Below are 15,453 nucleotides of genomic sequence, written 5' to 3' on the forward strand. Positions count from 1 at the left end.
ACAGTGATGGTGAACCTTTTGAGCTCGGCATGTCAGCATTTTGGAAAACCCTAACTTAACTCTGGTGCCGTGTCACATATAGAAATTTTTTGATATTTGCAACCATAGTAAAACAAAGACTTATATTTTTGATATTTATTTTATATATTTAAATGCCATTTAACAAAGAAAAATCAACCAAAAAAATGAGTTCGCGTGTCACCTCTGACACACATGTCATAGGTTCGCCATCACTGCCTAAGCCATGGTTTGATAACTGTTTTAATCTTTAGCCCTTTCACAAGTGGGGGAGCCCCCACCTACCATTGTCATCAAGAAGTAGCTCTCCTCACATGAGTGGAGCATTTTTTACCCCCTTGCCTTGGGCAGGAGGTAAACTACTTCCTGCCTCCGGTGGAGGCATTCATCAGACCCATAGCTTCGGTCATGCTCGATTCATTTCTTATTCACAGAGATGATTACCACATTGTCGAGCCTAATTGTGCTTTTTTGATTTCCTGTCTCCTTTTGCCTGTCATTGCTCTATGTTTGCAACAGAGTGGAGTGTGAAAATGGGAACTCACAGGACCATTACTGAATGGAAGCCAGTCATTTCGTTTATAAGGTTCCATCTTGCAATCATAATCCCTGCCCACAGCAGCCTCACTATGCCTCCAAGATATCTGTTCATTTCCTTTCCTGGTACCTTCAACTTTTTTCTATTCTGTAGAAATGTCAGTCACTTTAGTAACTTCATACTTTCAAATATTTTATTCCTTTCCCCCATTTCCCTATTTTGCATCTGGTTAATGCTTAGTCATCCTGTTAGACCCAGGCCAGATGCCACCTCCACCAGGAAGCTTTCTTGGACTTTAGAAGGCAATTAGCTCTTATATTAATCTTATAATCATTCAATGTTGTTTATTATAATAATTGACATATTATCTCCCAACGATTTTCATAGTAGGTACCATTTTTATCTTTCTTTTCAAAAATGAGGAACTCCATCTTGGTGTGGTTAAGTAACTTCCCCTCCAATCACACATAACTAGCAGCAGAGCCAAGAATGGGCCTGAGCCAGTCGGACTCCTAGCCCTATTGCGTAACTCTGTGTTACTCTGCTTCTGATGTCTGTACCCCCACAGTGCTTTGTTGATGTCTCTGAAATAGATATTATAATTTATTTGTTTTTATATCTGTGTGGCACATACATAGTAGTAACATTATCCACCCAATGGTCCAACCCAGAACCTGTGTATGATCTCAGATAGTCCCTTTCCCCTATCTCACACATTTACTCCATCCTGTTGCATCTTAAAGTTTATCAAATCTCTTTTCAACTCTGTAGTTTAATGACGATAACTGTTTATATTCAATGACTGATCAAGACTTCAAGAGAGAATTGATGGTCTGGAACTTGTCATTACTTCCAAATCTAGCACCTAACCCAATGCCTGACACATGGGGGTCACTCGGTGAATATTTCCCAAAGGATTAACTGTGTCTCACATCCATTTTTACTTTATGTGATGCCTTAATAGTGGTGCCTGCATGGGTGGAGATTTAACAAATCTGAAAAGCCATCTACTGCTTGATTATTCAGAGCTGAGACATGCCTTCACTCATAAATAATGTCAGTAGAGTTAAGCAACATAAAAGTTGGTCCAACAGCTTTCTCACCCCCAAAGCAGCACATACTAGAGAAAAACTCCTGGGGTTGACTGACACTAACTTTGAACCCACCTGGAGAGTCGAACCTTGGTATTTCCTTGAAGGTGAAATGGACTTGTACTGAACAAATCTCTACTTCGATCTAAAATACGATTTCCTCAAAAACCACAGCAGCTTTCTCCAGCATCCTGTTTTAACCATATCCTCCAACTACTAAGAATCTGGAACCCAAAAATAGAAATGCATGGGCTGGAGAAGGGGGACTGGGAGGAGGGACAGGAGCCTTTGCAGGGATAGCTAACAAGCCCCTACCCAGACGGCTGCCATGCACGTCTCACTTGAAGTCCTACTTCATATCTAACAGCACATACGCTAACTGACCTGACTGTGCGCCATGTGGCTGGCTTATCACAGCAGCATTGGCTCAGCCGGTTCCGCACGGACTTTTGTCGAGGTAGCCTCAAAAAACAGGCTGCCACAATTTCAGCTGCTTTTAGTTGATTAAACGAAGTGAACATATATATTCCCCACTTCATCTCTGAATGTCATCACATCCCTGAGACACACGCCGCAGGCATGGAGATGGAGCAAGGGGAAGAGCAGGTGCCCATGGTGGCTGGAATCCTATCTGACCTGTTCACAGCCCACGGGACACATAAAGACCGGGCAACGAGTAATGTTCTGTGAGCAATGAAGCAGGACTTTCTTGTGAGGCAAACACGACAAGTACCAGTTTGCTGTTAGGTAGTGATCATGCCAGAGATGGCAGGCCAGGCACCAGCAGGTAACCCAACCACAGGGCTAGAAGTACAAGTCCACTGGCAGTCAGAGAGCTGGCCCCCCCTGAGCGTGAAAACCCAGCAAAGTCACCACGATTGACATGCAGGGCCTTTTGTTTCAGGAAAACATTTTCACTTGACATTTTCTTTTCAGGCGATATTTAATGAAGGAATTTTATTGAAAAGAATTCTTGAGCAAACACTGTCATAAAGTTTTGATGTAAGATCATCCTGACATTTCTTCCCCACGAGAGCCATCGTGAAAGTGAGAAATCTCAGGCGCTTGAGGGGAAAGAATGATGTACAACAGTAAAGGAGATAATGTGCCACAGCCCCCTTGGAGCCTGTCATCTTTAACTAAGGCTGTTTGCCTTTCTTAGCTGAGATACTGTTGCTAAAATCGGAGACCAGAGAACTTTCTTAATGAAGCTTTGAAGATTCATATATGCTGGTTGTTATTTATTTCCCTTTATTTGTTTGCCTCTTTGTTTATCTACGTGAGTAATGAATCATAAAAGAAAACTAGCAATACTGAATTAGTGTATAATACTTTGTTATCACCACAGTGTGATGTACAGAAAGCCTTAGAAATATCAAGAACTGCGCAAATGGATTTTTAGAGATGTTTAGAGACTGTGCCAAAGCTAATCATGTTGAAGTTTTCCCAACAAGCTATGATGTTTCTAAAGGTGATTCAGTTAATTCTTTTTTCAGGCCACAATTTGGTAAATTATGGTTTTGTTTATTCAACTACCAAAATTAGCAATTACTGCCAAATTACTGTGTCAAGGGTTAGAGATTCAACGCCAAGCAAGCTCCCAAATCAACACAGAAGACAGAAGCAGACAGGGATAATAAGGTCTGCACAGAAGGGCTAGGATATAGCTCATTGTAGCATTTACCCAGAACTGGGGAGCCAGGAAAGGCACCCCATGAGTTGATAAAAACAAAGATCTGAAAGATAAAGACCTGTGCATAGAGGGTCTAAGATAGCATGCAGGTCCGACCCAGTAGACATCAACCACAGAGTGTGTGTGGGGGGGTAACCGGGTTCAGAGTAGCAAAGTTGCATCATGCAGGGTCCTTTTAAGTTACGTTCGAAAGTATAAAGTTTACCCAAAAGCCAATGGGAAGCCATGGAACAGATGTCTGCAGGTGAGTGGCATGATCAGGTTTGCAGTTAGGAAAATTCACTCTGGCTGTTGTATGGCAAGGAAATTGGAGGGGGGCAGGTGTAGAGGCAAAGAAACCGATAGGCAGAGGGAAGGACAGGTTTGTGCCTATGAAGGTGGAGAAATATTTAGGAGGTAAAACCAACAGAAGTTGGTGAGTTAATATCTTTGATTCTATGTGAAGTTTTAGCTTTGAAAATTCTGCTGTTTCCCTTCAGAGGACAGAAAAGAATACTATCAAATAGCAAACTCAGCTTAACAAAAAAAGAACAATGGTATTCTACCACACGCATAATGAAATTTCAAATGCTCCGCATCTAGTGTCTTGAGCAATTTTATTAACACCATGTACCATGCCAACCTCCATGATAACTCTCAGGTCAGAATCAACAAAATTGCCCTAAAAGTATTGCCCTTCCCCCACTAGTGATAAGCTCCTCATCTTCATACCCCAGCACCAAGCAACACTCCACACATACAGCTCAATAAATGTTAGTTTAGTGGAAATGAAGTGAAATCCAAGATGTGATTAGGTCAAATGTGTCAAGCCTACCGAAACTACCTAGCATAAAAATAGGTCTCCTGAGCTACATTTTATTTGGGGAACAAATGACAGCAGAAAATGGAACTAATTTTCTGAATGGAAAGATAAAGTAGGGTAATCACTGAAAAGCAGCTGGAAGAAATGCTTAAGAGAGACGTTAAGCAGTACCGCCCAGACACATCGGCGGGAAGACCAAAATAACAGGTAAATATACACACGGGAGAGCTGAGCTGATTGAATCTAGGAGTAGAGGTTGGCTCATGAAATGAGAATGACCCAGAAATAGCCAGAGTTCCCACCAATAAAAACAGAATCCACTGGTGTCCAGCAGGTTACATATTACCGTGGTAACAGCTCTAGATTGAGAATAATATGGATGATACGTTAGTCCTTAGGTAATCACATCTGCAGTCTTTGTTCCCATACCCAGCATTATGCTTTTTTTTTAAAGATGTAGATATTTCAACTTGTTTTAAGTCACAATTCAATCTCCTCTCCTACCTAGTACAGTGGCTGAAACCTGATAGTCAGGAGGGGTCATCAGTGAACATTAAAAGAATGTCTCAATGGACAATTGAGTGAATGAATTCATTAATTTGAAGTGCTTAGGTGTTCTCTTGTCTTAATTTCTAGTTCTTCTTCAAGGAGAAGAAGAAGCAATGGAAAAGGAGAAGCAATGTGAGCATGCAACACTACATTATCTTTCTCAAGGATCCAACAGTCCTAATTCTCCCTTTTCATATTTTTCCATGTAACACATACACATGTGCTTATAATCATATGGATTTTTTCTTTTTAAAAATATCTTTATTATTTAAAGTATGACATATGTCCCCTTTATTCCCCCATTGACCTCTTCTAGCCCGGCCCTATCCCCCACCCCAGGCCTTCCCCACCTATCGTCTGTGTCCATGGGCTATAGATTTTTTCTTTTTAAACATTTTTATAAACTTTGGGCACTCTGAACTTCAGTCTTCCTGGCTGTATTTTTACAGATATGTGATATCTATTTGCTTTTGCCCTTGACCGTAGGAGCCTCCTTTAACATCCTGTGCATATGTTTTTATATCTAATTTTAGCAGAAGCCTCCCATTGCTTCCACATTTATCCTCTGAGCTGTTCTTTTCTATATTCACTGAGATTATCTTCACATTTCTATTATCAAACAACACCCACCCATTTGTATCCCATGGATCATACTTCCTTTTCTGCAAGTTTTAGATGGTTCGTTTCCTAGGGTACAGAACTGACTATAATTCATGTTTTCATCTTTTAGTTTTTGGCAGTCCTGTTTCTCCCAAAGTTTCCACCATTTTTTATCACTAGCAAGCTATTTTTCTTCATTTAAAATTAGCATCAGAATTAAAGTTGCCTTCTCTATTTCTGGCATATGAAATTGTTAAAGTAAGCAGATCGTTTATCTTCTGCCCTGCTTTTCAGTAAGGTGTTCCTTCCAGGAGCTGTCTGATTCAATTTCCCCATCACTATTACCACAACCTTCCTTGACATCCACTCTCTAATTTGCAGCAGGAAACCATTGTCCATGTTCCCTATTCGGCAGGAAGTCTATCCTGCCTTCTCTCAACACCCTACTTCTGATTCTGCTTTTGGCTCTGCTCCAAAACCTCGAACCTACGGATCGCTCATGAGGTCATAGATTTGCTAGAAGTTGCACACATACAACCCCACACCACCCTGAATCCCCTTCTATGAGAAACACTGTACTGCTTATACCAGCGTCTCAATTTTCCCTGCCTACGTCTTCTCACCTATTAGAAATAATACACTTGCTCAGTTGACTTACCTAATTTAGGTAAATTTATGGCTATGAACTTATTTTTAAAGAAACCTACAATTTCAGTGTAATAATTAACAGAATTTGTTCCTATAGAGGTTGCCCTGGTACCATAGTTAACTTAAACCAGAAACAATTCATGTACAGTACATTAAAATCCTGGTTATGTGTCGGAAATAGGTAGGAGTTTTAACCAAATGCTTGGTGATCATAAGAAAACCTTGAAACCCAACAAAGGATCATTCAATTCCATTGTGGCTAATGATGTGGAGGATAATAACTACCTAGCCAACCTTAAAATCCATTTGTCTAGGTTTTTATTCATTCACCAAACTAATGACTAATATCTAAAACCCAGGGCGTTCCAAAGGGTACTTACGAGAAGATTGCCATCTGAAGCCATGTATGATTCCAAATTGGCAGAAACAAAAGCTAGAAGAGAAGAGAGATTTCAGATAAATGGAGGTTGAAATGCCCATAAAAACGTGGGGGCAGGGGTGGTAGGCATTTCTATTTCAATTGACAAATTTCACAATAAAAGCAACTCATTAAATGGCCTTTTAAGCACAACTTAATAAACCAACTGTTTAAAAGTGAGTTTATAAAATAAGTCAGAATTTCATCTGCACATTTGTCAGTACTCTTTCAAGTCTTGCATTATTTGTGTCCTTATTATTGTATTATTTATAAACATATATCTTTGGAAAGTAAAAAAATTGTTTTCCTCTTCATGATGAACAACGCAATGTAAGATGTGGAACTATTGGATCCATTACTGTTATTCTGGTGATATTAACTAAACAATTTCGAAAATACAACTCCTCCCCTGACTCTGAAGTCCCAGCTTTCATATGGAGATGAGCCACTTTTGATGTATTACACTTTGTAGTGGATTACCTGAAGAACAAGACATTCTGTGGTTTCAAGAAAAGCAGGTGAAAACAAAAAGAAAAAAGATGTCTTATTTTCAGATTTTGACAAGCAAGAAACCTGTTAAACATCCACAAGCCACTGAAACTTTCCCCAAAGCAGAAAGCTTTTCAGGTTCTTCCTAGTGGCACCACAAATACGGATCCACAGTCCCTGTGATCTGATTTCTTATACAAGTGGTTCCCAACTTTTGAAGAATGAATACCCCTTTTTTAATGTCAAAAATGCCATACTCATATTACATAAACCTGGATAAAACATTTATTTGTAAAATTCCAAAGAGAAAACTCATAGGAGGAGATGAAAGAAAAAGAAATAAATTATCTTTAATTCTTCCTCTAAGCATTGGGATTTGTTGACATTACACAGCTTTGGTCATTGATATTAAGCTTCTGTTGGATCTTGAGTAATATTTCTCTTGTACATATTGTATCTTTTTACCTCCTAACTACCTCTTAAGTGTGTCCACCCTGTCTATATCCATTGCTACCACCCTAGTCCAAGGCACCAGCACCTCCCGCTTGGGCCACTCCATGAACATCCTGAGTCCCAGCTTTCTCTCTTGCCCAGAATGATGTTTTCTCAATGCACATGACTATTCATCTCTGTCTTTAAATCTCTACAATGGCCATTGAGTCTTGAGATAAAGAACAAAACCAGGAAAATCTCCTACAAGGAAGGCTTTGTCCTACCTGGCTTCTGTCTCCTCTCCAGCCCCATCTTGGATCATTTCCATGTCTTTCTTTCCATTTCCCTGACTTACTGGCTTTTTAAAAAAAATTCCTTAAACCTGTTTTTACCAATCTCAGAACCTTTGTGCGTGCTCTCCTTCAATAGCCCTCTCCCAAGAAGGCTGACACCATCTGCACTTTCAGCCCTCAGGCCAAATGTCATTTAGTCAAGAAAGTGTTCCCTGATCCTATGGGCATCGCTCCCTTTTAGATGCGCTCTTAGCCCCTTATCTTTATTCATAGACGTTCTCATAATTGTATTCAATTATTAATTTTGCAATTGATTGTTTAACCTCTGACTCCCCACCATAGTATAACTTTTTTTAAAAAAGTAATAGGACATACCAAATCTTTGTGATGTTTTTATTACATAGGTTATATTTAAAAAGAAATCTAAACTTTATTACTATCAAGATTTATAACATGCCAGAAATTATATCTCTCCCAATTATTTAAACATATGACAAAAACTCTAAATGACAATTTAAAGTATAAATGGGCACATAGAGTTTCCAAATTATTTTATGGCTACACAACCAAAAATAATATTTTAAAACTGCTGTACACACAGAGCTGTCAAACAGATTTCACTCTGCCACTTGTTAAATATGGAAACTTATGAAAATTACTTAATTTCTCTGAACAGCAGCTGCCTCATCTGTTAAACAGAAATAATAATAACCAAGTCCTAGGGTTTTTTGTGAGAATTAAATGAAATATCATATGGGAAACATGTAGGGCACAATGCAAGCTCCGTATGTGGTAGCAATTACCTTCAATGGGAGCAATTACTTAGTAATAGCTTTGTTATAGAAAACTGTTTTTCCTAATGGAATTAGCACACAACTAAAGGGTTTGAGCTAGTGTGATAACAAGTTTCATCAAATAAAATAGCTCCCGCACTTCAAGGTTGATTTAACTCCCTAACTACTCCCCCAGAAACATTTCTGATGCCTTGTTTAAGAATTTAAGAGAATAGCTTTCTCTGTCCTATTCGAGACAGCTACCTCTGTAAAGGACAATTTAACATACCACAACATGAGACTTCGCCAAAACAACGAGGTCATTAATTTTTTTAAAAGTCGTGCTATAAAATAAAATGGATTCTGATAAACTCTGTAACTGAAAAAATGGAAAACCCATTTCATCATCAAGGGAATTATAGCCCTGGCTGGTATGGATCAGTGGTTATAGTGTCAGCCTGCACACCAAAGGGTCTCAGGTTTGATTTCCCCTCAAGGGCAAGCACCTGGGTTGCATTTTCAATCCCAGGCCCCAGTCCGGGCACATGCAGGAGGCAACCAATAGATGTGTCTCTTTTACATTCATGCTTCTCTCTCTTTCTCCTCTTCCCCGCTCCTTCCCACTCTTGTTAAAAAGCAAAGGGAAAAAAATATCCTCGAGTAAGAATTAACAAAAATTAAAATTTTAGTTTAAAAAAATGAATTATGAAGTTAATTTCAAAAAACAAGAAAGATTTTCCTTCATATATATTGGTTGTTAAGGACTAAAATAAAATGGATTCTGATAAACTCTGTAACTGAAAAAATGGAAAACCCATTTCATCATCAAGGGAATTATAGCCCTGGCTGGTATGGATCAGTGGTTAGAGTGTCAGCCTGCACACCAAAGGGTCTCAAGTTTGATTTTCCCTCAAGGGCAAGCACCTGGGTTGCATTTTCAATCCCAGGCCCCAGTCCGGGCACATGCAGGAGGCAACCAATAGATGTGTCTCTTTTACATTCATGCTTCTCTCTCTTTCTCCTCTTCCCCGCTCCTTCCCACTCTTGTTAAAAAGCAAAGGGAAAAAAAATATCCTCAAGTAAGAATTAACAAAAATTAAAATTTTAGTTTAAAAAAATGAATTATGAAGTTAATTTCAAAAAACAAGAAAGATTTTCCTTCATATATATTGGTTGTTAAGGACTAAATATTTGTGTCTCCTCCTCACCCCCCAAAAATTCATATGTTGAAGTCAAATCCCCAATGTGATAGTATTTGGAGGTTGGGCTTTGGGGAGGGAATCAGGTCATGAGGGTGGAGCCCTCCTGAATGGGATTAGTGCCCTCAGAAGAAGAGGGCAGAGGCTAGCACAGTCTCTTCTCCAGGTGAAGACACACTGAGCCGACAGCAGTCTGCAACCCAGGAGAAGGCTCTCACCAGAACTGACTGCACTGGCACCAGGATGTCCTACTTCCAGCCTCCAGACGGCAAGAAATACATGTCTATCGTTGAGCAGTCACTGTTTATGGTATTTTATTATCGCATCCCAAACTGACTATGTGAAGAAGCATTCCATTCTGTTTTAGGCGCAAACAAAATGCAAGTTGATTCCTGTCAGCTAAGTCAGAGATATGGACTCTGGTCCTATATAATTTGAAAACGAGAAAATAAACCAAGACTATCGATATGCAACAAATGCTCTATTGATAAAGAAGGTGGTTGCTAGATTAGTAATGTTTGAGAACTAAAAAAAAAATTCACTAAAGGGAGTTATGGGGTCAACTAATCCAAAAGTAGCTGCCTTGATTGTTCCCCAATAGACATTATAATTTCGAAAGTGATTCAGGAAAATGAGCATGATGGCTAACATTTTCACGGTTTTTTAAAAGAAGATAATTTATTGTAAAATAGATCATTTTTCCCATTTAAATAGACTGTGGGCTAGGTTTATTCTCTTTTTTTACAGAGCTTTAATAGAAAAGAACATAACTCTGAACTAAAATGTTAAAAAAAAAACCACAGAGTAATTCATAACATATTTGTCCTTTAAAAGTATAATGCTAGCATTTCCCAAGACTTTGTTTTGTTTTGTTTTTGTTAATCCTCACCCAAGGATATTTTTTTCCACTGCTTTTCAGACAGAGTGGAAAGGAGGTAGGGAGCGGGAGAGAGACAGAAGAGAGAGAGAGAGAGAGAGAGAGAGAGAGAGAGAGAGAGACATTGATGTGAGAAACACACATCAGTTGGTTGCCTCCCACATGCACCCCGACTGGGCTGGGGGTGGAACCTGCAACCCAGGTATGTGCCCTTGATCTGGAATTAAATCCACGACCCTTTCGTGAGCAGGCTGACATTCTAATCATTGAGCAACACTGGCCAGGGCTGATAAGACATTCTTAGAGCACCAAATGGATTTATAGGAAGTGCACGAACACAGGCAAACAATGTGAATTATTCTTAATCCAGAAACTAGAGCTAAAGAGGAAACAGAAAGTGTTGCTTGTTCTTGAGGCTAAAGTCTCAGTCATCAAAAAGCTTGTAATATATGTGGCAACAAGGTGCACGCTAACTAGCAATGAGAACCATCGATAAGCAGGCATGGGCTGGGACATGGTAGTCCATCAGAGCAATGCCCTGGGAAGCAGGAGAGAAGATTCGTCTTTGCTCATCTGGATAAGCAAAGGACGTGAAATAATCCATTAGCTTTGCCAATTAGCAGGAGCTTTCTCTTGTCAAGGCAGAACAGGAGAGATGAAAGCAAAATGCAAGGCGACCTCCCAGTGAGCATGGGCAGTGATGTATGGGGTGGGGGGAGTCTGGGGTTGTTGCTTTATCCAGGAAGTTTATGAAAGTAAAAAAAAAAGTGGCTCTATTTAAATTATTTAAAAATGTAAGCCCATTGTCGCTCTGATTCCACATGCTTTAAAATACTGTCATTCTTTTAAATTTATTTTCTCTCTTTGTTAACTTTCCACTTGTTTTGCTGCATTGCTTTGCTGCTGTCTCTCCACTTTGAGGATGAACTGACAGATGGCTTTATGAGCCACAGTTTTTTAAAAAATTGAATTTATTGGGGTGACATTGGTTAATAAAATTATATAGGTTTTAGGTGTACAATTCTATAACACATTTTCTGTCTATTGTGTGTTCAGCACCCCAAGTCCTCCCATCACCATTTATCGGCCCTTTACTGTCTTCTACCTCTCCCCACCCCTCTTTCCCTCTGGTAATCACCGCACTGTTGTCTGGGTCTAGTTTTTTTTTCTTTGCTTAATCCCCTCACCTTATTCACCCAGTCACCAACTTCCCTCCCCTCTGACAGCTGTCAGTCTGTTTTCTGTATCTGAGTCTGTTTCTATTTTGCTTGTCAGTTTATTTTGTTCATTAGATTCCACATATAAGTGAAATAATATGGTACTTGTCTTCTTCTGACTGGCTTGTTTCACTTAGCATATGCTCTCCAGGTCCAACCCATAGCCTTTTTTCAACAGAAACAATGATGGTTACAATTATTTTTAGCACCACTAAATACTGTGATGCGCCATCTGAGGAGATTGGCAGGCTTCTTCCTTACATTTTTTTCATGCATTCCCACATAAGCTGTCAGTCCTGACAATTAAGGCTTAGACATAAAACTCCACGAGTCAAAGGGGGACAAGCCTTCTTTCAGCCAATGTCAATCTCTGCTCAGAAAGGAGCTTTTTACCGTAGTAACAAGTCAGTGGCAAGTGCAAGAGATCTCAAACAATCTGCTTCTTTTTCCTGGGACAACCTGCACCAAATAACAAGTAGCTGTTGGCCAGGCACCTTGGGAGGCAGGATGCTCCCTGCCTGTCTGGACTGGAGGGGTCCCCTGCCCTTCCGCTGCCATCCCAAACCCAAAACTTCAGAGATTATGGTCTGCGCCCACAGCATGCCCTTACACTGGGGCAAGCGGAGCCCTGCTGATCTGCTCTGAGGCCACAGCCGGTGCCACCCATGTGTGCCCTGTGCCCATTGCTCCCAACTGAGGCACTTCTCACCAGAGTGTGGAGTCGACCGGCTATCTGAAGAGCACTGGGCCTCAGCTCTATGGGATTGATCCTGTTCTCTTTTTAAAAAATATTTATTTTTTATTAAATGTATTGGGTGTCATTGGTTAATAAGATACATGATCTGCATATTGCTTTCTGTTCTCGTGATTGTCAGTCATGAGATGCCAACCCCCTGATTGCTCCCACCAGCCCTCCAGAATCAGTCTAACACTCTGACTTCTGAGTATTCAAATTATTTATATACCAGTAGGCAGGGGCCAAGCAAAACATACTTGCACATGCCACACACACACACACACACACACCCCTTAGCAGCAACCTTGGGCATCAGTGCAAGGTGCCTGCCTCCTCACCTAGGCCAGTGACAGAAACCCCAGGGACTGCAGAAAGGAGCCTGTCACTCTAAGGCAGTGATGGCAAACCCACGCGAACTCATTTTTTTGGTTGATTTTTCTTTGTTAAATGGCATTTAAATATAGAAAATAAATATCAAAAATACAAATCTTTGTTTTACTATGGTTGCAAATATCAAAAAATTTCTATATGTGACACGGCACCAGAGTTAAGTTAGGGTTTTTCAAAATGCTGATACGCCGAGCTCAAAAGGTTCGCCATCACCGCTCTAAGGTCTAAATTAGCTTCATGCTTAGGTCCCCTTTAAGGGATTTGTGGTCAGATCCTGGTTAGTGCTCGCCCCAAGAAGCTACAGCGTGTAGAGAAAGGACCACCAGGCCAGTGATGAGGTCACAGGGAGCATTGGTAGGCAACATGTCAATGGTTAGGTCCAGCACAGTCTGTTCCGCAAGCACACCCTGTCTGCCTACAATGGCAGCCCCCACATAACAACACCTGATTTCTATGTTCTCTTCGGCCCAGCCTATGGGGTGAGAGCAGGTACAGTAGACTAAACTGGGCCAGACAAGAATGGCAAATTTAGATGGCCCTTACCTCCCTGTAATTTGCAACTCTAAATTTCTCTAAGTGAAAAATGATGACATGTTCCCTCTAAGGAAGATAGTATATTTTTCTTCCTATGAAAACTGGACTGCTGTGTGCACTGCTCTGAGGCGCCAGTCCCTTTAATGCAGCTTTGACAAACAACCTCCAACTGAACACGCTTTTTACATCAAGGTGAATAGGTGCACGCTGTGCAGAAGTGGCCTCTGCCCCAGGACCACTGCTGGCGGGAAGGAAGCCAGGAGAAGGAAACTACTATAAAAGCTGACCTGCTGCTGTGGAGTTGGAGCTAAGATTCCTCTTTTGCCTGGTGAGCTCTTTCATTGGGAAATATCACTTTAATGGGGCTTATGCTTTTGCAAAAGTAATGCCCAAGGCCATTCAGACAGGAGAGGGAGAGACCACAAGGAACTGAAGTGCTGTGCCTAGTAATGGAAAAAGGGTGCTTTTACCAATCATGGAGTGGCTTCTCCTGGAGGCTCTTATGATGATATTTCGGCAGGATTATTGCAAACTGTTTTCCACCCTCACATCAACTCCATAAAGTAACATTAGCTGTACTCTTACAACTGAAGAGGCTAACAGACACAGCAGGTAGAGTAACTACTTTACAGAGCTCGCAAGTGACAAAGTCAGAATTTAAATTCAGGTTTTCAAACTCCAAGCCCAGGGCCCCTTTGGACATTCGCAGAGCTGTCTCCCACACCAGCGATTTTCAACTGGTGTGCCACAATAATTTTTAAAAGGAGAAATACCTGAGTGTTTAGTCAGGGACTCTGACCTCATTTCCCTTAGGTTGCCAAATAAAAAAAATTTAAAAAATGACAGCAGCCAACACAATAGTCATCCAGTGTGAATGAATCAAAATTATACCTATTTTTTGTCAGAGTAGCAAAACATACATTTTTTGGCGTGCCGCAGAATTTTAGTAATTAATTTTGGTGTACCATGAGATGAAAAATGTCGAAAATCACTGTCTTATAATAATCTTTGCCTTTTCAACTTCTCCTTAGCAGAGTGCTTAATTTTTCTGCAGAAAATAAACTCTATCACATTCTTACAGAGTGAATGAGTCCAGTAATTCGTGTAGACACTCCAGGCCAGGCATACAATAGGCACCTAATAAATATCTGTCGACTTATATGTTAACCCTGCCTCTACTTTAAGACAAGTTAGAGTGGGTAAACTACTTACCAAATTGGGACACTTCAGAGAGGCCTTATGTGACTCACAGTAATTGATATCTTGAACCCAAAGGGCTACGTGTAGGACCACAGATCAATGGCCACTGGGTATTTTGAAGGGTCTGATCAGCAAGACAGACATAAGCTCCTGGAGAGGGACACTAGAGAGCCAAAAGCAGTTTGCTTTGGAATTAAGCATCCTTGCCAAGGCTCCATTCATTCATAAATAATGTGGGGCTGACTTGCTGGTCGGAATCCTAAGTGGGCAGGCTATTGAATCTGAGGCTTCTATCCATTTCAGCCTGCCAACAAGTACCTGCATTTTTGCATCTGCTGACAATTCTGGGTTAATGTCTTCAAAGTTTCTAAAGCAAGAGTGAGCGATGTAGCCAGGGCACATCTCCTTATTCTTTAAGGGGAACTATTAAATTAAAGCCATTCTTAAATAGCCCCAAAATTGAGACATTTGTTGACACAATCCATGTAGTAAACTATGGCCTTCAGCAAGAGATGAGCTCTCGCTGGCCTCCTAACATGTAAGCAAAGAGACACCTAGTGGACAAGCCTGTAAGTACACTATGTGGCTTGACACCAAAGACTGAAACATCATTCTGACTCCCTAAGTTAACATTCTTTTTATTTCAATATAGCGTTTTTTAAAACAATTGGCATTATAAATCCAGAAATCTAAGCTTTACAAAAGAATGTTTCGTGTTTATTTCTAAAGGAAGTTTACTGTCTTTTTTTTTGTATTTTAATTAGATTCTCGTGCTGTATCAACTTCTGAGAATGCAAAAGTAAGAGTGGATTGTAACTGGCCAGCCCCTTCAGCTCACTTTTTCCTGAACACGTGTGCTTATTTTCTGTTTCCATCCCTTTATAGACTTTGAGTGTGAGACTTTCCATTTGTCTTCAGATTATTTTATTCTTGCCTTTAAATTAAGTAAAGCCAAA

The 15,453-nt window shown here is 40.3% G+C and overlaps 1 protein-coding gene across 5 annotated transcripts in view; it reads right to left on the reverse strand.

The window, feature by feature from the left end:
- IPCEF1 (interaction protein for cytohesin exchange factors 1) overlaps positions 1–15,453 on the reverse strand; it is a 137,801-nt gene that overhangs the window by 65,644 nt on the left and 56,704 nt on the right. For 4 of the 5 annotated variants that reach the window (XM_014545052.1, XM_014545050.1, XM_005872870.2 and 1 more), the window contains exon 3: positions 6,320–6,372. In XM_014545052.1, coding sequence (XP_014400538.1) covers positions 6,320–6,343 — 24 coding nt within the window. In that variant the 5' untranslated portion in view covers positions 6,344–6,372. Of the gene's footprint in view, positions 1–6,319; positions 6,373–12,030; positions 12,098–15,453 lie in introns of those variants that run through there. The other variant, XM_014545051.1, reaches the window with a different exon arrangement.

The sequence above is a fragment of the Myotis brandtii genome, unplaced genomic scaffold (genome assembly GCF_000412655.1).
Source record: "Myotis brandtii unplaced genomic scaffold, ASM41265v1 scaffold395, whole genome shotgun sequence".
In the NCBI taxonomy this organism is placed as follows: Eukaryota; Metazoa; Chordata; class Mammalia; order Chiroptera; family Vespertilionidae; genus Myotis; species Myotis brandtii.